Here is a 15,299-nt window from a genome sequence, read left to right on the forward strand (position 1 = left end):
GTCTGACACATAGTCAACGCCTAGAGACGATGGTACAGGAGTATCTCCAAGTAAACATTGAAGCCACGACTGTGTCACTGGACCCTTGCTCTTTTTGGGCTTCCAATCTGGATAAATGGCCGGAGCTAGCCACTTACGCCTTGGAGATCTTGTCATGCCCCGCAGCCAGCGTTCTGTCTGAACGTGTGTTCAGCGCTGCTGGTGGTGTGCTGACAGATAAGCGCACGCGGCTCTCCACTGATAATGTAGACAGACTCACGTTCATAAAGATGAACAAATCATGGATCCGAAACGACTTTTCTACCCCTGTGTCATCCTGGGGAGAGTAAAAGCTTGATGATTGGTTAAAATCACCCTACCAACCGTTTTAAGCTTTCAAATTACTAATCATGTTTATCTGTATCTTGACTGGAAAATAATTTGGGCTTTGTAGCAGTGTGCAGCACTGATCCTATTAGGCCATCTATAATAAGCTTCACCAGATTTAAAATTAAAAATAATTTTTAGCTGCATCTAGCCCGGAAAATAATTTTGGGGCTCCGAGATGCGCAAGACACATAAGTGCCTTCTTGCTGCACTACCTGCAGCATGACCCTCATATTGTCAGAATTCGAAGTAATCATGACTACTGGGTTGCCACACTCTTAGATCCCCCAAACTTTTCGATCAACCTTTTCATTTTAATAAAGACCAAAAAAATGGTCATTTTTGAAATTATAAGCATTAGCAGGTTGTTAGAAACTGAAATCAAACAGTTTTCAACTCAAAACTTTATTCTAGGTGATGTTACATTTTCACATAGGACCCCTTGTTCGAAAGGAGCTTCTGAACTCTCTCGTCCATTGAATTTGTCAGGTTTTGGATGGTTTCTGCTTCAATTGTTTTGCATGAGGACAGAATACCCTCCCAGAGCTGTTGCTTAGATGTGAACTGCCTCCCGCCATCATAGACACTCCTTTTAATGATGCTCCAAAGGTTCTGAATGGGGTAGAGGTCAGGGGAGCATGGGGGTCACACCATAAGTTTGTCCCCTTTTATGCCCATATCAGCCAGAGATGCAGATGTTTTATGTGCAGCATGAGATGGTGCATTATCATGCAGAAAAATGATCTTGCTGTGAAATACACGGTTCTTCTTCTTGAACCATGGCAGGAAGTGCTGTTTGAGAAAATCCACATACATTATGGAGTTCATCTTTAGCGCCTTCAGGGATCCTAAAGGGGCCGACAATCTCTCTCCCCATGATTCCAGCCCAAAACATTACTCCACCTCCTCCTTGTTGGCGCTGTAGCCGTGTTTGCGTGGGGTGTCCATCAACCAGCCATCCTCCACTCCATTCATCTGGACCATCGAGCGCTGCACGGCACTCATCCGTGAACAAAACAGTTTTGAAATCAGTCTTCATGTAATGTTTGGCCCACTGGAGCCGTTTCTGCTTGTGTGAAGTGGATAGAGGAGGTCGACAGGATGGCGTATGCACAGCTGCAAACCTCTGAAGGACCCTGCATCTTGTTGTTCGGGGGACGTTGGAGGCACAAGCAGCTTCAAAAACTTGTCTGCTGCTATGACAAGGCTTTTTTGCCGCTGCTCTTTCAACCTGACGTAATTGCCTGTAGGAAAGAGTCCTCAATTTGCCCTTATCAGCACGCACACGTGTGTACTGTGAATCAGCTACATACTTCTTGATTGCCAAGACACTTCATCCTGATCATCGCACAATGTTGATTGTAGTCATGCCTTGACCTAAACACTCCACAATTTGTTGCTTCTCAGCAGCCGACACATCCTTTTTCTTTCCCATTTTGGCAGAAAATGTAGGCTGCTTAATAATGTGAGAGAGCCTTCTTAAGTAGTCTTGCCTTTCATTGGACACACCTGCCAAACTAATTAGCACAGGTGTCTGCAATTGCTTACAGTGATATAAAGAGCCCTGACACACATCACCATCAATGAGTTTAACTGACAAACAAACAAATTCTTCCCTTATCACTCCTAAACACTTTTTGCATAATAATTTGGAACGCGGTGTACATGTGCTTTTCCACAAAACACCAGTGGTTCACGTAGTGAATCTTACAGTTCTAACTTGCCAACCGTGGTCTGTATGGAATTGTTCAATAAAGGGCCCAAAATTAAGATAACATAGATGGGAGAGGTCTCTATGAATAGGAATTCCTAAGTATTTGATACCCTGTGAGGGCCAGGCAAAGGGAAAGTTGGACTGGATGGAATCCTATATGGATTTAGGGAGGGAGACATCGAGGGCCTCAGACTTCGCTGCATTTATTTTAAAATTTTACCATGTAACAAAGTGATCTATTTCAGCCATAACAGCAGGGATGGATAAATGTGATTGAGTGATATATACTAGGACATCATCAGCAAATAGAGAGCACTTGTACTCGGTGCCTCCCACCTCAATCCACCTAATATTGGGGTTATGGCGAATTGATGAGAGCAGGTGCTCCGTCACTAGGATGTATAAGAGAGGGGACAGAGGACATCCCTGCCTTGTCCCATTGGTGATTGTGAAAGGTGATGAAAATGTTCTGACGCACCCCCTGGGCCTTGGGACACCCGGAGCCGGACCCTTTTTGGTGGATGTTGGTGGTTGTAGTCTTCGGGGCGGCGATCCGGTTCCGTGGCTCAGGGCGGTCAAACCAGTGGCGGAACTATTTATGTGGTTTTGATGTTTAAATGTCCGACTACGCCACCCGTGGATTGCGGTCAGAGTGAACCGCCGCTACAGGGCAGACCGCTAAGGCTGGTGTTGTGGGTGCAGCAAAGCGTAGCATAACTCCCCACGGGAGGAGTATAGCCTCAGGGCAGTGTATGCGGAGGATGGGGGTGATGGTGCAGGGCAGCAGCAGTAACGACACGGAGTCAGTGATGCAGTTCAGGGCCTTTACTCACAGTTCTTATTATCCAGACCACGTCTGCAGGTAACGGCTGCCCACGTCGTACTGTGCTCACCAGGTGAGGGGCTCAGACAACTCCCAGATAACTTTGGAGCGCTTCACAGGACCCCCTTTGTGTGTCCTTTGTCTGGCCTTTCTTACCAACACTTCTGTCCGGCTGCCTCGGGCCTCCTCTTGGTAAACTTGGCGCCAGTTTCCCTGACCCTATGTGGTGCCTTCCTAGCGGGTGGAGCAAGGGGCTGCGCCACATAAAATGTCAGAGCCTCCGGTTTCTAGCTGAGGGTCGTTTCCTGCCTCCACTAGTTCGGGGACCGGTCTCCCCCTTTGGCCTGACCCCTCCACGCAGGTGGATTCGGGCGTGCGGTGGCGACTCGCCCGTCCGCACCCCTGGGATCCCTTCATTCCTCGTTCCTGGAGCCTTCTCCGCTCCTCTTCCTTCCTTCTCCCTCTTGCAGGCCTGGGCCTCTGTTACTAGGCCCGCCTCCGGAGCAGAGCTCATGCAGAGCCCCTGCTCCCTGCCACTTCTGCTCAGACTTCTCTGCACTGAACTAAGATGGTGCCCACCTTTTATACTCCCTTCTCAATGCACCCAGGAACTGCTTCCTCCCTGCTCCTGCACTGCAGGGTTCCCCTTCCTCAGTGTTCCCTCCCCCCACTCCAGCCAGGGACAGGGACTGTCGTGCCCATCTCAGGGGCATATTGGTCGCCCTGCCCCACGGCAATGTGGTGTAATGCATGCAGGTGTCGGGTCCTGATCCACACTCCATCCTTATCTGAGAGTGAGATATCACACCTCTGGGTGAGGTGCAATACGTCTGTAGCAACCGAGCCCTCGGTGCTACAGTTCCATTTATCTTCAGCCTAGGTGACGTATTGTGATACAGGGCCGTGATTTTGGCTATAAAAGGGTCCCCTAGACCCCTACCCCAAGCTTTTTAAGAGAATCATATATGGCGTGCCAGGAGACTCTATGGAATGCTTTCTCAGCATCCAACGAGAGTATCTACTTACAAATTTTTAACTGCATCTAGCCCAGGAAATACTTTGTGCCTAGTAGCAGTGTCTGCTAGTCAGCGGATTATCCCGGCTGTTAAGCAAGCTACACCACCTGTAGTTTGGACACTTAATTTTTTCAAAGGAAATGCTTCGGGACCACGGGATACTTAGTGAAGAGCATCAGGAGGCACCCCAAGGCATAGGGGCTGGGACTGGCACTAGGATGCCTTGCGGTGGACAGCCGAGCTCGATCCTTATAAAAGCTTTTTAACTGCAGCAGCTTTAGTGGACGCTACTGGAGCTGGAATTACGCGGCTGCTGGCATGAGACTTGCCCTCCAATAGATCCTTGTAAATGGATTTAAAGTGTATTCATTCAAATTAGAGGGACAATTTAAATTAAAAAGCTTAGAGCTGCCTCCACCACAGGGGGGCTCTCTCGACCCACCAGCGGACAGGCACCAGTATTGGGAGAGGGGGGCTGGCCGTCAGGGTTCACCGCGGCTCTGGCACAAACCCGGCGACACGGAGGTGGCACGGGCAGGAGCGGACTGGCCGTCTCGGCTTCTCACTTTTTGGATTTTAGAAGGGCATGACATGCCTATATCTGTGTCTCCCCCTCCTTTTACTCCTCCACCTCTTTTCTTTTCGCATGACTATATGTACTTGTCACTTTTCCATGTGTTAGTTGTGTCTTCTGAGCAGTTTGTCAGCTTTTGGACACCTTTGAAGGTGTTTTCTATGTGTTTCTATGTGTTTTTGTTTGCCTGCCATTGGTTTTAACGGTGTTCGAAGGCGTTCGACGAACAGTTCGACGAACAGTTCGGCGAACACACGGGTGTTCGACGAACCGAACCGAACTCGAACACTACGGGGGTGGCTCAACACTATTCATAACCACCCATGTCGTCCGGTGTTTACTCAGGGAGTGGTTCAGCAAACCCTCAGGTAATTCAAGAGCACTTAGGGGGACCCCTTTTTGTGTGTCCCTCCTGGTCTTCTTCCTGCGCTCGCTCTGACCATCCTGGCCTGCGCCTCGCAAACAGTGTCCCAAGCCAGTAACCGTAGATCTTGGCGGGCAACCTGAAGTTCCCTGGATCTTGTGTGGCTACTTTTTTGGCGATTAATTGCGGATGTGGCAACTACACCCTGGAAATGTAGAAACCTCCGGTTTCTAGTTGAATATTTCAATTCTCACTAGTTAGGGGCCGGTCCCCTCTGCGGGCTGATCCTTCCACTCCTGGTAGATTCGGGCATACGGGTGGCCTCCAGCACTTCCCGTACCCCTAGGATCCACTCTTTCCTTCTGGAGCCTTTCTCCCTGCTCCTCTCTTCCCTTTAGTCTCTCTTCTTCCTGAGCAGAGCTCCTGCAGAGCTCCTGCTCCTTTCACTCTCCTCCTCTGACTGAACTGAACTGAACTCACCCCCAAGATGGCTTCCCCTTTTTATATCCTCCTTCTCAAGTGCTCCCCTGGTCTTGTTCCTTCACCCACACCCACTACATGGTTCCCCCTCTCTTGGTGCCCCTCACTCCAGCCAGGGACAGGGCTCAGCAGCGCAGCAGTGCATCTTGCCCCTCCTGCTGGTCTGGAGTAGTGTAGTGTTGGATGCAGGTGTTTGGTCCCGGGCAGTACTCCATCCTTACCTGAGAGTTGGATACTACACCTCTGGGTGAGATGCAGTACCTCTGTGGCGACTGAACCCGCAGGGGCGCCAAAATTGCTGAAAGCATATTATTAGAATTTTGGCTCATTCTTTTTGCAAAATTGTTATATTCAGTTACATGGGATGGTTTTCAAGCATGAACTTTCTATTTAATGGTTTGTCATGTTATTTCAATGGGGTTCAAATCAGAACTTGGCCTGATTTGGCCACTAAAAACACCAAATGGGTTGGGCACTAGAGATGAAGCCTAGTCCAGTTGAAAAACACCTCACATTGGAAATTGCTTTTCAAGTGAAGGAAGCTAATAGGTTAATCTGGTCTCACCAGCAGCCATTTGAGCATTTTAGCACATGTCGTGAATATATGGTAGCTCAATCCAATGAAAACCAAGCAAGATAAATTCATGGTGATGTGTCCTGGGCTTTAACTCCACACCATTGTAATTTCATGGCATGGGTGCAATCTAGCAGGAGCAGGTCTGATCTTCGGCTAACAGTTTCTGTCTTTTCATTTGCCGATTACATTGCGCCAATAAGCGCTATACATCAATCAAAAGCATTATCACTGCCAATGCTTCTGTAGGATCTTGGTGGTCAAATCATCGCAGGTTCTTTTCCAGCACAGCAGACCCAGATCTCGGACTGTAGGGGCCTGTTTTCGTCTGTAACTGGGGCTCCATAGGTTATGGTGGTAAAAAATAAAAATTATAAAATAAATCTCCAGAGATCTTTCATGATCTCTTGAGAGACAACTGCTGTAAATATTTAAATTATGTATTAAACATCTGCAAAAAATGAAATTAAAAATTAATACTTCCCACTACAAAAAAAATTACATATAAGACATTTTTATTACACACTGTACATATATATATATATAAAAAAAAACACCTATACATAATAAATGTCCACATGACCATAATAACTTTGAGAATTAATTTAACATGTTTTTAATGTGAAACGTGAACTGTAAAAAATATAAACAAAATCAAACTAAACCAAAAACAGTATTTTTATAATTGTGTCGCAAAAAAAAAAAAAATCAAAGTAATTCATGTGTACCCCAAAACCGTGGTAAAAAGCAACACAAATTTTCCTGCATAAAACAAAGCTTTATACAGTCACGTTAATAAAAAAAATGAAAAAATTATTAGTTCTCCAAAGAGGAGAGATAAAAATGATAAAAAATAAATTAATAAAAAATGGACTGTCATTAAGGCTTATTCAGGCCTGGTAACAATGGGATGAAATGAGTTTTCCCACTAAATGCATGCATAACCATCACTTCATTCTCTTGTATGGATCGACGAACATATCAGTCCGTCAGTCACATAGAAGTGAATAAAGCAGTATTCTCGAATGTGAATAGTTGTTAAATGTATTTAGTAACTAAACCATTTTAAAGACACCAATTGCAACAAATTCAAACTGATTAATAATTGACAATATCAGTTTTCATATGTTTTAGGTGAAAAAGCTTTGCAATGTTAGATTTTCTTTGCTGGTAAAAAAAATGGACATCAAAAGCCATTGCATTAACTAGAGAGCATAATCGAGATCACTCTGTATGATAATCACTCTGATATCTTTCATCCATTCAGTATTCTAAGATAACTGTAGGCATAGATAATAATCTGATATTACTGTTATTGTAATCTGAAAATAATTAAACTGAAGAATAGAAAAATCAAACATCATTTTTCCAACTTCATTTCAAATCTGTCAGAAATCTTTGTATGGTGCCAATGAAGCAAATGTAATTTTAGCAGACATTTTCTCCGACTTTCTATGAAGTTGGCCCTACTGTGTGTGTTGGAGATGAGATTAGACTGTAAAGGCGAATATGTACAGGGACTGTTGTGTGTGATGACAACCTTTGAAAAAACTGCAGAATAGGCAGCTATTTATGAACTTGCCCTATGTGTACATCAACTGTTGTATCAGAAGTCCTCTTTTTTGCTACCTAACGAGCTTGGTATTAGGTATCCAAATTTATGAAATAATCTACACAAAATGTTAACAGCATGTTTTATCTAGTATATAACTTAACCAAAGATGTTTACAAAAATGCCTATTAATTACTATGATTGCGGATGGGGACAATGTAAACCATAGCAGTATATTGATACTTTATGCACAGCATCCAAATCATTTTTGCAGGCAGGGGATGCTATAAAAACAGACTACAAATTGCAGTACGGCACTGCTATATTTTATGAGGTACCCTGTCTTAGGCCTCCTTCACATGTCCATGTCTCCAGTATATGAGGCGACAGTTTTCACACGTACTGATGACACTTACACAGGTAGACCCATTCAAATGAATGGGTCTGCGCACATGTCAGTGCGTTTCAAAACACGCTGATAAGTCAATTTTTTTCACTCTGCACAAGTCTGCAGATTGATTGCTGATGATCACTGTGGTTCCCAGCAGCAGATCATCCTAAGATCAACTTATTTTGTGGGAAACCTTAGAAAAACATTTAGTTCTAGACAAGAGCCCCTTTAATAAAAGTACTACACTATGATTTAGAGTATGTACACATGATGATCCAGGAAGAGACCAGCACTCACTCCAGCCATAAAAAAAGAGATTTATTTCAATAAAGATAAAATCAGCAACAGTTCACACAGCGATGGTCCATGAGGCATAGACGGAAACCATCTCTTCATGGTTTCCCTCTATGCCTCATGGAGTACCACTATGTGAACTGTTGCTTATTTTATCTTTATTGAAATAAATCTCTTTTTTATGGATGAAACAAGCACAGGTCTCTTTCTAGACTTTCTGCTTTGAGCTTTTTGACTGTGCACTAAACAGGTGAGCAGAACTACAACCTTTTCTCCTTTACTATGTACAAAGAGGTTAAAGAAGTGACATGACCATCCTTTAGGTGGCTTCTGCTTGGAAGCCACTCACCAGTTTATTGAATATAAGTTTTTAAAAAAGCCTATTGGTGAAAGAATTCACAAGAGAAGACAGAAAAGAAGCCAAAAAATATTCTGCTGTGCCCCAAAGCATCTACCCAGCTCCACCCACTTTGTTAAAACTGATCAAAAATGGCGTGAGAAAGTCAAAAGTTGAAAAATGTTATCGCAGCCTCAAGTTGACCTTTCAACATTTTTTTATGAGGGAATACTGGCATAAAAGTTTTGAGGAATCAGATACTTAAAGTGTGTCACTATAGATCATCTTGAAGTGAAAATATTTTACAATATTTGTGAAAATACTTACCTGCAGGTATCGAATTACCCTGCAAACAATATCTGGTGCCAAGAAGTCGCCAGTAAACCTCCATATAATGTCAGTCAAGATGCTTATTAGACCTGTTAGAGCATCTGAAAAAAAATACCATTGTTATAGTTTTAGAAAGTTGTAAATATAAAAACAGCAATTTATAAGCACTAATAGAAAGTAATTAATTCACGCTAGTATAGTGGAAGAGGCTCGAGACAATTAGGTTAAAAGGTAGCAGGTTTAATTTGATAAGTTAAAAGATAATAATAATAACACTGGATAAAAGGATGGTCACTTGTAGCTTGCGTGTTTCTAGCGTAGTTAAATTGACCAGTGAGCTCTGGGATGGAAGACCTACAGTATATGAGGAGATGAGAAGTCAAATTGTTAGACCTAGCTAGAAGGGTTGGTGATCGTACGGCGAGCTAAATGTGCAGACATATACATGGTTCAATGGCAGGTATGGTAGCAGGTACGGTGGATGTCTGGCCAATGTTAGGTCAGGATGAAGAACTTTTTGATAGTTTATCTTCTACATCTATCCTAAATAGAATTAAGTATGGAAGGAAATGCAAGAGACTAATCAGTGTAATACACGGTCTGAGAGGACAATCGGAGGAGGTAGATACCTTTGTATAGTTGATACCGGTAGACGAGGACAATTTTTTTGTATATACAGTATATATAACTCGAACAGGCTGGCAGGACAAGTGATTTACATGTGGTTAATGATCCTGCATTAAAGTTCTTGTCAAATCCAAGAAAAGAGTGAGTAGGTCCTTGAGGGTCCTTCTTACAGCTGGTTAAGGTTATTGCTAGATATAGAAGGCAAGAGTGGTTAGTAGGGGTGTGTATTGGTTACACTAGCTAGAAGAGTGTATGCACCTATACACCATACCTATCATATATGCCTATGGATGTAATCGTGATGGATTACCAGGAAGTGCCAATAGATAGTCAGGAGTACCCTGTGAGTAGATTGGACAGGTGATCAGCTTGTAATATATCTGGAGGTGAGCCGATGATGCTGAGAATGTTCAGAAGTGTTGTCGGAGGCATCCAGGGGTACTCACGTTGCGAAGGAGAGGATTTTCTGACAGCCAAAGCGAGTGTGGAGTTCCGGCCGGTGACTACCGCTACTCGCGTGCTTCCAGGTTTGTGCGCACAATGCTCAATGGAGACCTGCTAGGACCTGTGTGACGTGGCGAAACGTGGCACACACATGATCCGGGCAGTATAGTGGCTGAATAGGGCTGAATTAGGACCGATTCCAATGCGTTTCGGAAGCTCCTGCTTCCTTCCTCAGGGATGGTCCTATCCAACTATGGGGTGCCTTTATATACCATACAGTAATAAGAGACACCTGATTTATTCATTAAAAGCAAAAAGTTCAATTTCACTATTTAGTCCTCTTTGCCTAAGAGTGTCCAGCTTAAAGATCCATTGGCTTTCCGTTCGTGACATCATTTTAATATAATCACCTGATCGCCAATGTTCTGGTACAACTTGAATACCTGTCACCTGGATCCCTTGAATGGATCCATTGTGTTTCTCTAAGAAATGTTCTGAGAGTGGGTGGGCTATGTATTTATGTTTGATATTGCGCAAATGCTCATTAATTCTAACATTCATGGGACGTTCGCCTACGTACATTTAATTACAAGGGCATTTTAAGCCATAAATGACTCCTGTGGTTGTGCAAGTCATAAAATCTGAAATAGGATATGTATCCTCTCCATGACTAACAGTTTTCTGTCTATGTGTATCTATTGTTTTGCACATTTTGCTTTTCTTACAAGGAAAATAGCCTTTAATCTTTTGATTAAATGGAGTAAGAAGTAGGTTTCTTGATTGGTGATCCTTTACAGTAGGGGCTATGATACTGCCCAAATTCCGGGCTTTTTTAAAAATGAATTTTGGCTTACTAGACATCTGAACGCCAATCACTTTATCATCTTTTAATATGCTTTGTGGGCTCCCTGACGTGGTACTCAAGCCAGCCGACAAAGGCGGCAATGTTGTTATATGGCCTACCACTCTATATGAGAAGGAGGCATACCGCCAACTTTCAAATGAATTATGTTATAAACATTTGACCTTTAACCCGTTACAGTCGTTTGTTGCTAAATTATCCAAAATTATAAACATGGCGACTGATAATGGGGTTATAACTAAGGAGCTGGCTTCAGAGCTAATGGTCGTGGAGCCCTCGATAGCAACCTTTTACCTTCTCCCCAAGATACATAAGAATGCGGAGACACCACCTGGGCGCCCTATCATATCTGGCACGGGTGGCTTCTTGGAAAATGTCAATCGATGGATCGAGTCTAAACTTCAACCGTTAGTGGAGACTCTGCCCTCGTTCCTGCTGGATACTGGGGATCTACTTAAAAAAGTTGATGGTCTTAGTGAGGATATGTTGCTGGTGACGGGCGACATCGAGTCGCTCTACACCAGCATCAGACATACTGATGGTATCAAGGCCACTCACTTCTTTCTAACTATCTCCAATTTACCGTCTGATATTGTATTATTCATTCTTGAACTCCTTGAGTTCTCACTTACACACAATTTTTTTATTTTTAAGGGGTCCTTCTACATCCAGCTCCAAGGAACGGCTATGGGGGCCTCTTTTGCTCCGGCCTACGCCAATTTGTTCTTGGGGCTGTGGGAGAGGGACCTTGCCCTACACGATCAACTGTCATCAATGGACCGCATCCCCCTTTGGATGCGGTACATTGATGACATACCTTTTATCTGGCAGGGATCTGAGGAACAACTTCAATTCTTCATGCAGTCTCTTAATCTAAACGATCTCAATATCTACATTACATTTCAATGCGATAAGAATAAAATTACGTTCTTGGATGTAACCATTCAAAAAGATAAACGTGAATTCCTTCAGACTAGTATCTTTAGGAAAACCACTGCCACCAATTGCCTACTACATGCCTCTTCGGCACACCCAAGGTACATGATTCTCTCAGTACCTATGGGTCAGTTCCTCAGATTACGTAGAATTTGTTCTGATGATAGGGAATTCATCAAACAATCTAATGACCTTAAGACACGGTTTCTCGAGAGAGCCTATAGTGGGTGTTCTGTCAAAAGGGCGTTCAATCGGGCACTACGCTCTAAACAATCTGATTTACTCTATAAAAATAGAGCTAATATTAACAAGCAGAATTATGTGAGATTTGTCACACAATATCATTCTCAATTTGCTCGCATGCGTTCTTGCCTTACTAAGGCTTGGCCCATTCTCGAAACTGATCCTATTATTTCTAGATTTATACCCCCCCTCCCAATATTACTGTTAGGAGGTCAAGAAACCTTGGGGACTTTTTGGTCCGTAGTCATTATCAACCCACTCGGGGGAAGGCATTTACCGACGGGTCTGGTCCTGTGCCTGGATGCAGGCCGTGTGGCCGCTTCATTGCCTGTTCCAACATTGAACATGCCACTCAATTTTTCAACTCATCTCGTACTGAGACATATGACATACGTAAGTCCATTAATTGTATCTCGAGATATGTGATTTGTTTTGCCACCTGCCCTTGTGGCCTTATTTATGTGGGACTTACCTCCCGCCAACTCAAAATTCGAGTTCGTGAGCATGTTCTGGGCATTCAGTCTGCGACAGGCCACGTGGATGTTTCCACGCTCAGGACCATTCCCCGTCATTTTAAACTCCATCACAATTGTGATAGTTCTGGGTTGAGAGTTCGTGGTATAGATCTACTTTCCTCCACTGTTCATGGCGGTAAAATGAGCCAACGTTTGGCCCAATTGGAGGCCCGTTGGATATAGTTATTAGATACGGTTCATCCAAAGGGCTTGAACGAGTCTCTTAGCTTTGTTCCTTTTCTATGATTGTTTCCCGGTTGTGGCTGTCCTCCCGTAAATACATTTGTGTCGCATTTTATATTTTATGTGTCGTTAATTTGTTTCACATTTTTATCTATTTTTTAGATTTTTATTCCTCTATTTACGTGGTCAACACACTGTGGTCTTCATTTTAGCCTCTCCCTCCGGTGCATATGTCCCTTCTGCTGCTTCTATGGTCATGTTCCCCTTGGCGGATTCATCCTTCTGCGATTAATGCACATTGACTTCAAAAAAATGTCTTCCATGTGGCTAGCCATTTTTTAGTTGCCTATTAGGACTCTGTATACTATGGTCATGTGGTTTTCACTATGTAATTTATATTGTTATGCAAATCAATTTTTTGTAATTCTGTGAGATATTTGGTCCCAATGTTATGCTAATCTTGTTTGGCTTATGACAACTCTATATTGGCTTTGGATATTATATACTTATGTAATTGTTATAATACTTATGAATGTCCGATTATAATACTTCAATATATGTATTAATTTAATGACATGTATTAGCTATTATATATTGTTGGCTCACTTTTTAGTTTGTTTGTTATCATATTTGCTTATACTGAGTCATGCTGCTTGGTTATCCATATCGTCTTATACTTCTATTTATTCATTAATTTTTGCTTTTTATATTTACTTTGTCCCGAGCGTTTAGGTTTATTGCCGCCAATTAAATGTAGGTTCTGCTATTCCGCGTTCCTATATAATTACCTATTTCTTGCAGGGCTGCCTGGCGACCACGAACGCTTCCGCGTCATGCTGGCGATGCGTGCCGCGGCTCTCTGCATCTCTATGTGAGGACCTGCGTGCCGGTCAGCTGACTGTCACGTGGGCGTCACATGATGTGGATGCCGTGGCTGGCCCCGCGAGAAGCGTCATCAAGGTCCTCCAGAGTACACAACACTCAGCAGCTGTGCATCATTGAACATTAATTAGATTGGCTACTTAAGAGACCCCAGTATTGTTTTCCCTCAAGCCCCCTGACGAAGGCCTGCCGAAACGCACATAGGGGTGACACCAGACCCCCCCCCTCATCCACCCTTTTTTTTCCCCCTGGGAGATATCATCGGTACCTGTGAATTGGGTAACTATAGGCTATTTTGATGTTTCCTTTATAAAATCTGGTTACCATTCTTAAATTTTCTACACTTATTATATGCTAATAGCAAGCTATGGTTGACTAGTCAGGTATTTGGGAATTGTTCCCTTTGATGATGACAATTTTGAATATATGTATTTTAGATGTCATTACTTAACATCTTTAAATTGTTAACCTGATGGGGTTATTTAGGGGATTTTTGGTGTCTTTTTCTTTTATTCACACATGTGGCACTTTGTGCCTTTAAGCTCTATGGTATTTTTGTAATTCTATTATATGTGTATTTAATAAAAAGATTTTTTCTATGCTTATTCAGGGCTCTGTTGTCGCTTATGTTTTCTTCTAACGTTTCCATCTTTTAATATGTGCCAATGTTTTTCTACTATTTTTCTAATTAGATACGTGTTTGAGCAATATGGAGTAATAATAGGAATATTCAAGGCATACATGTTAAATTCAGGTTTGGTGATAACAGGTTTATTCAGAAGCTTCTCCCGTGGTATAGCGGCCACCCTGTTCATAGTATTGTTCAGGAATCGGGAGTCATATCCATTTTCTAGGAATTTTTTAGTGAGGTCATCTGCTTCTTGTTTAAAATCCTGGTCTTTAGAGCAGTTTCTATGTAGTCTTAGGTATTGACTATGGGGTACATTTAAAAGCCAGCTCGGGAGGTGACAGCTTTTAGTTGAGATGTAGCTATTAGCATCTGTGGGTTTACAATATGTGCGAGTCTGAATGTTTTTTTTTCAATATAAATATTAAGGTCAAGGAAATTGACTGACATAGTGCTAATAGTGGAGGTGAAATTTAGGTAGAAATATTATTATTTATTTCCTGAAGGAATTCTTGTAGGGAGAATTGGTCTCCTGACCAGAAAAACAGGATGTCATCTATAAATCTATGCCATAAGACAAGGTTCGCACGCAGAACGCCACCCGGGTGGATGGTGGTGGCCTCCCACCCACGTATAGGTTAGCGTAACTGGGCGTGAACCTGGTCCCCATGGCGGTCCCCCAAGTAATTATAATTTTTGCAATTTATAAGTACCAAATGAGGAAAGAGGGTGTTTTAACAAAGGTAAAAAAAAATACAACGCAAACTACCAGGTGAATAAAAAAGCAATGAGCCTTATTGTAATTGACATATAAGAGAAAACATTTCAAATAAATTAAAGAGAATCAGTCACCGCATTTGACCTATCTAAACTATTAATATGGGCATACAAATTATAGGCTGCTAATAAAAAAGTCCCACCTGTATGCCTCACATCAGATGCCTTGTTTCTGATAACAATTTATTTTCACCAGTCTATAGCCTGCAGTATGCCTATATTAATAGTTTAGATGGGTCAAATGAGGTGACAGATTCCCTTTAAAAAGAGCACTTATGCCTCAATGATAACCACGGGTCTGAATCCTAAAAAGTTCCCTGCCTCCTTTCCACGTCCACAAAAGATGTACGTTTAATATTACAGGAAAATAGAGCATTAAAAACATTG

General features: G+C 42.6%; 1 protein-coding gene across 2 annotated transcripts in view; it reads right to left on the bottom strand.

Annotated features, from left to right (window-relative positions):
• NPSR1 (neuropeptide S receptor 1) overlaps positions 1-15,299 on the bottom strand; it is a 998,839-nt gene that overhangs the window by 509,349 nt on the left and 474,191 nt on the right. For both annotated transcript variants that reach the window (XM_073676612.1, XM_073676611.1), the window contains one exon: positions 8,813-8,916. In XM_073676612.1, the coding sequence (XP_073532713.1) occupies positions 8,813-8,916 (104 nt within the window). The remainder of the gene's footprint in view (positions 1-8,812; positions 8,917-15,299) is intronic.

The sequence above is a fragment of the Phyllobates terribilis genome, unplaced genomic scaffold (genome assembly GCF_046119375.1).
Source record: "Phyllobates terribilis strain yellow unplaced genomic scaffold, ASM4611937v1 Scaffold_4__5_contigs__length_816908805, whole genome shotgun sequence".
In the NCBI taxonomy this organism is placed as follows: domain Eukaryota; kingdom Metazoa; phylum Chordata; class Amphibia; order Anura; family Dendrobatidae; genus Phyllobates; species Phyllobates terribilis.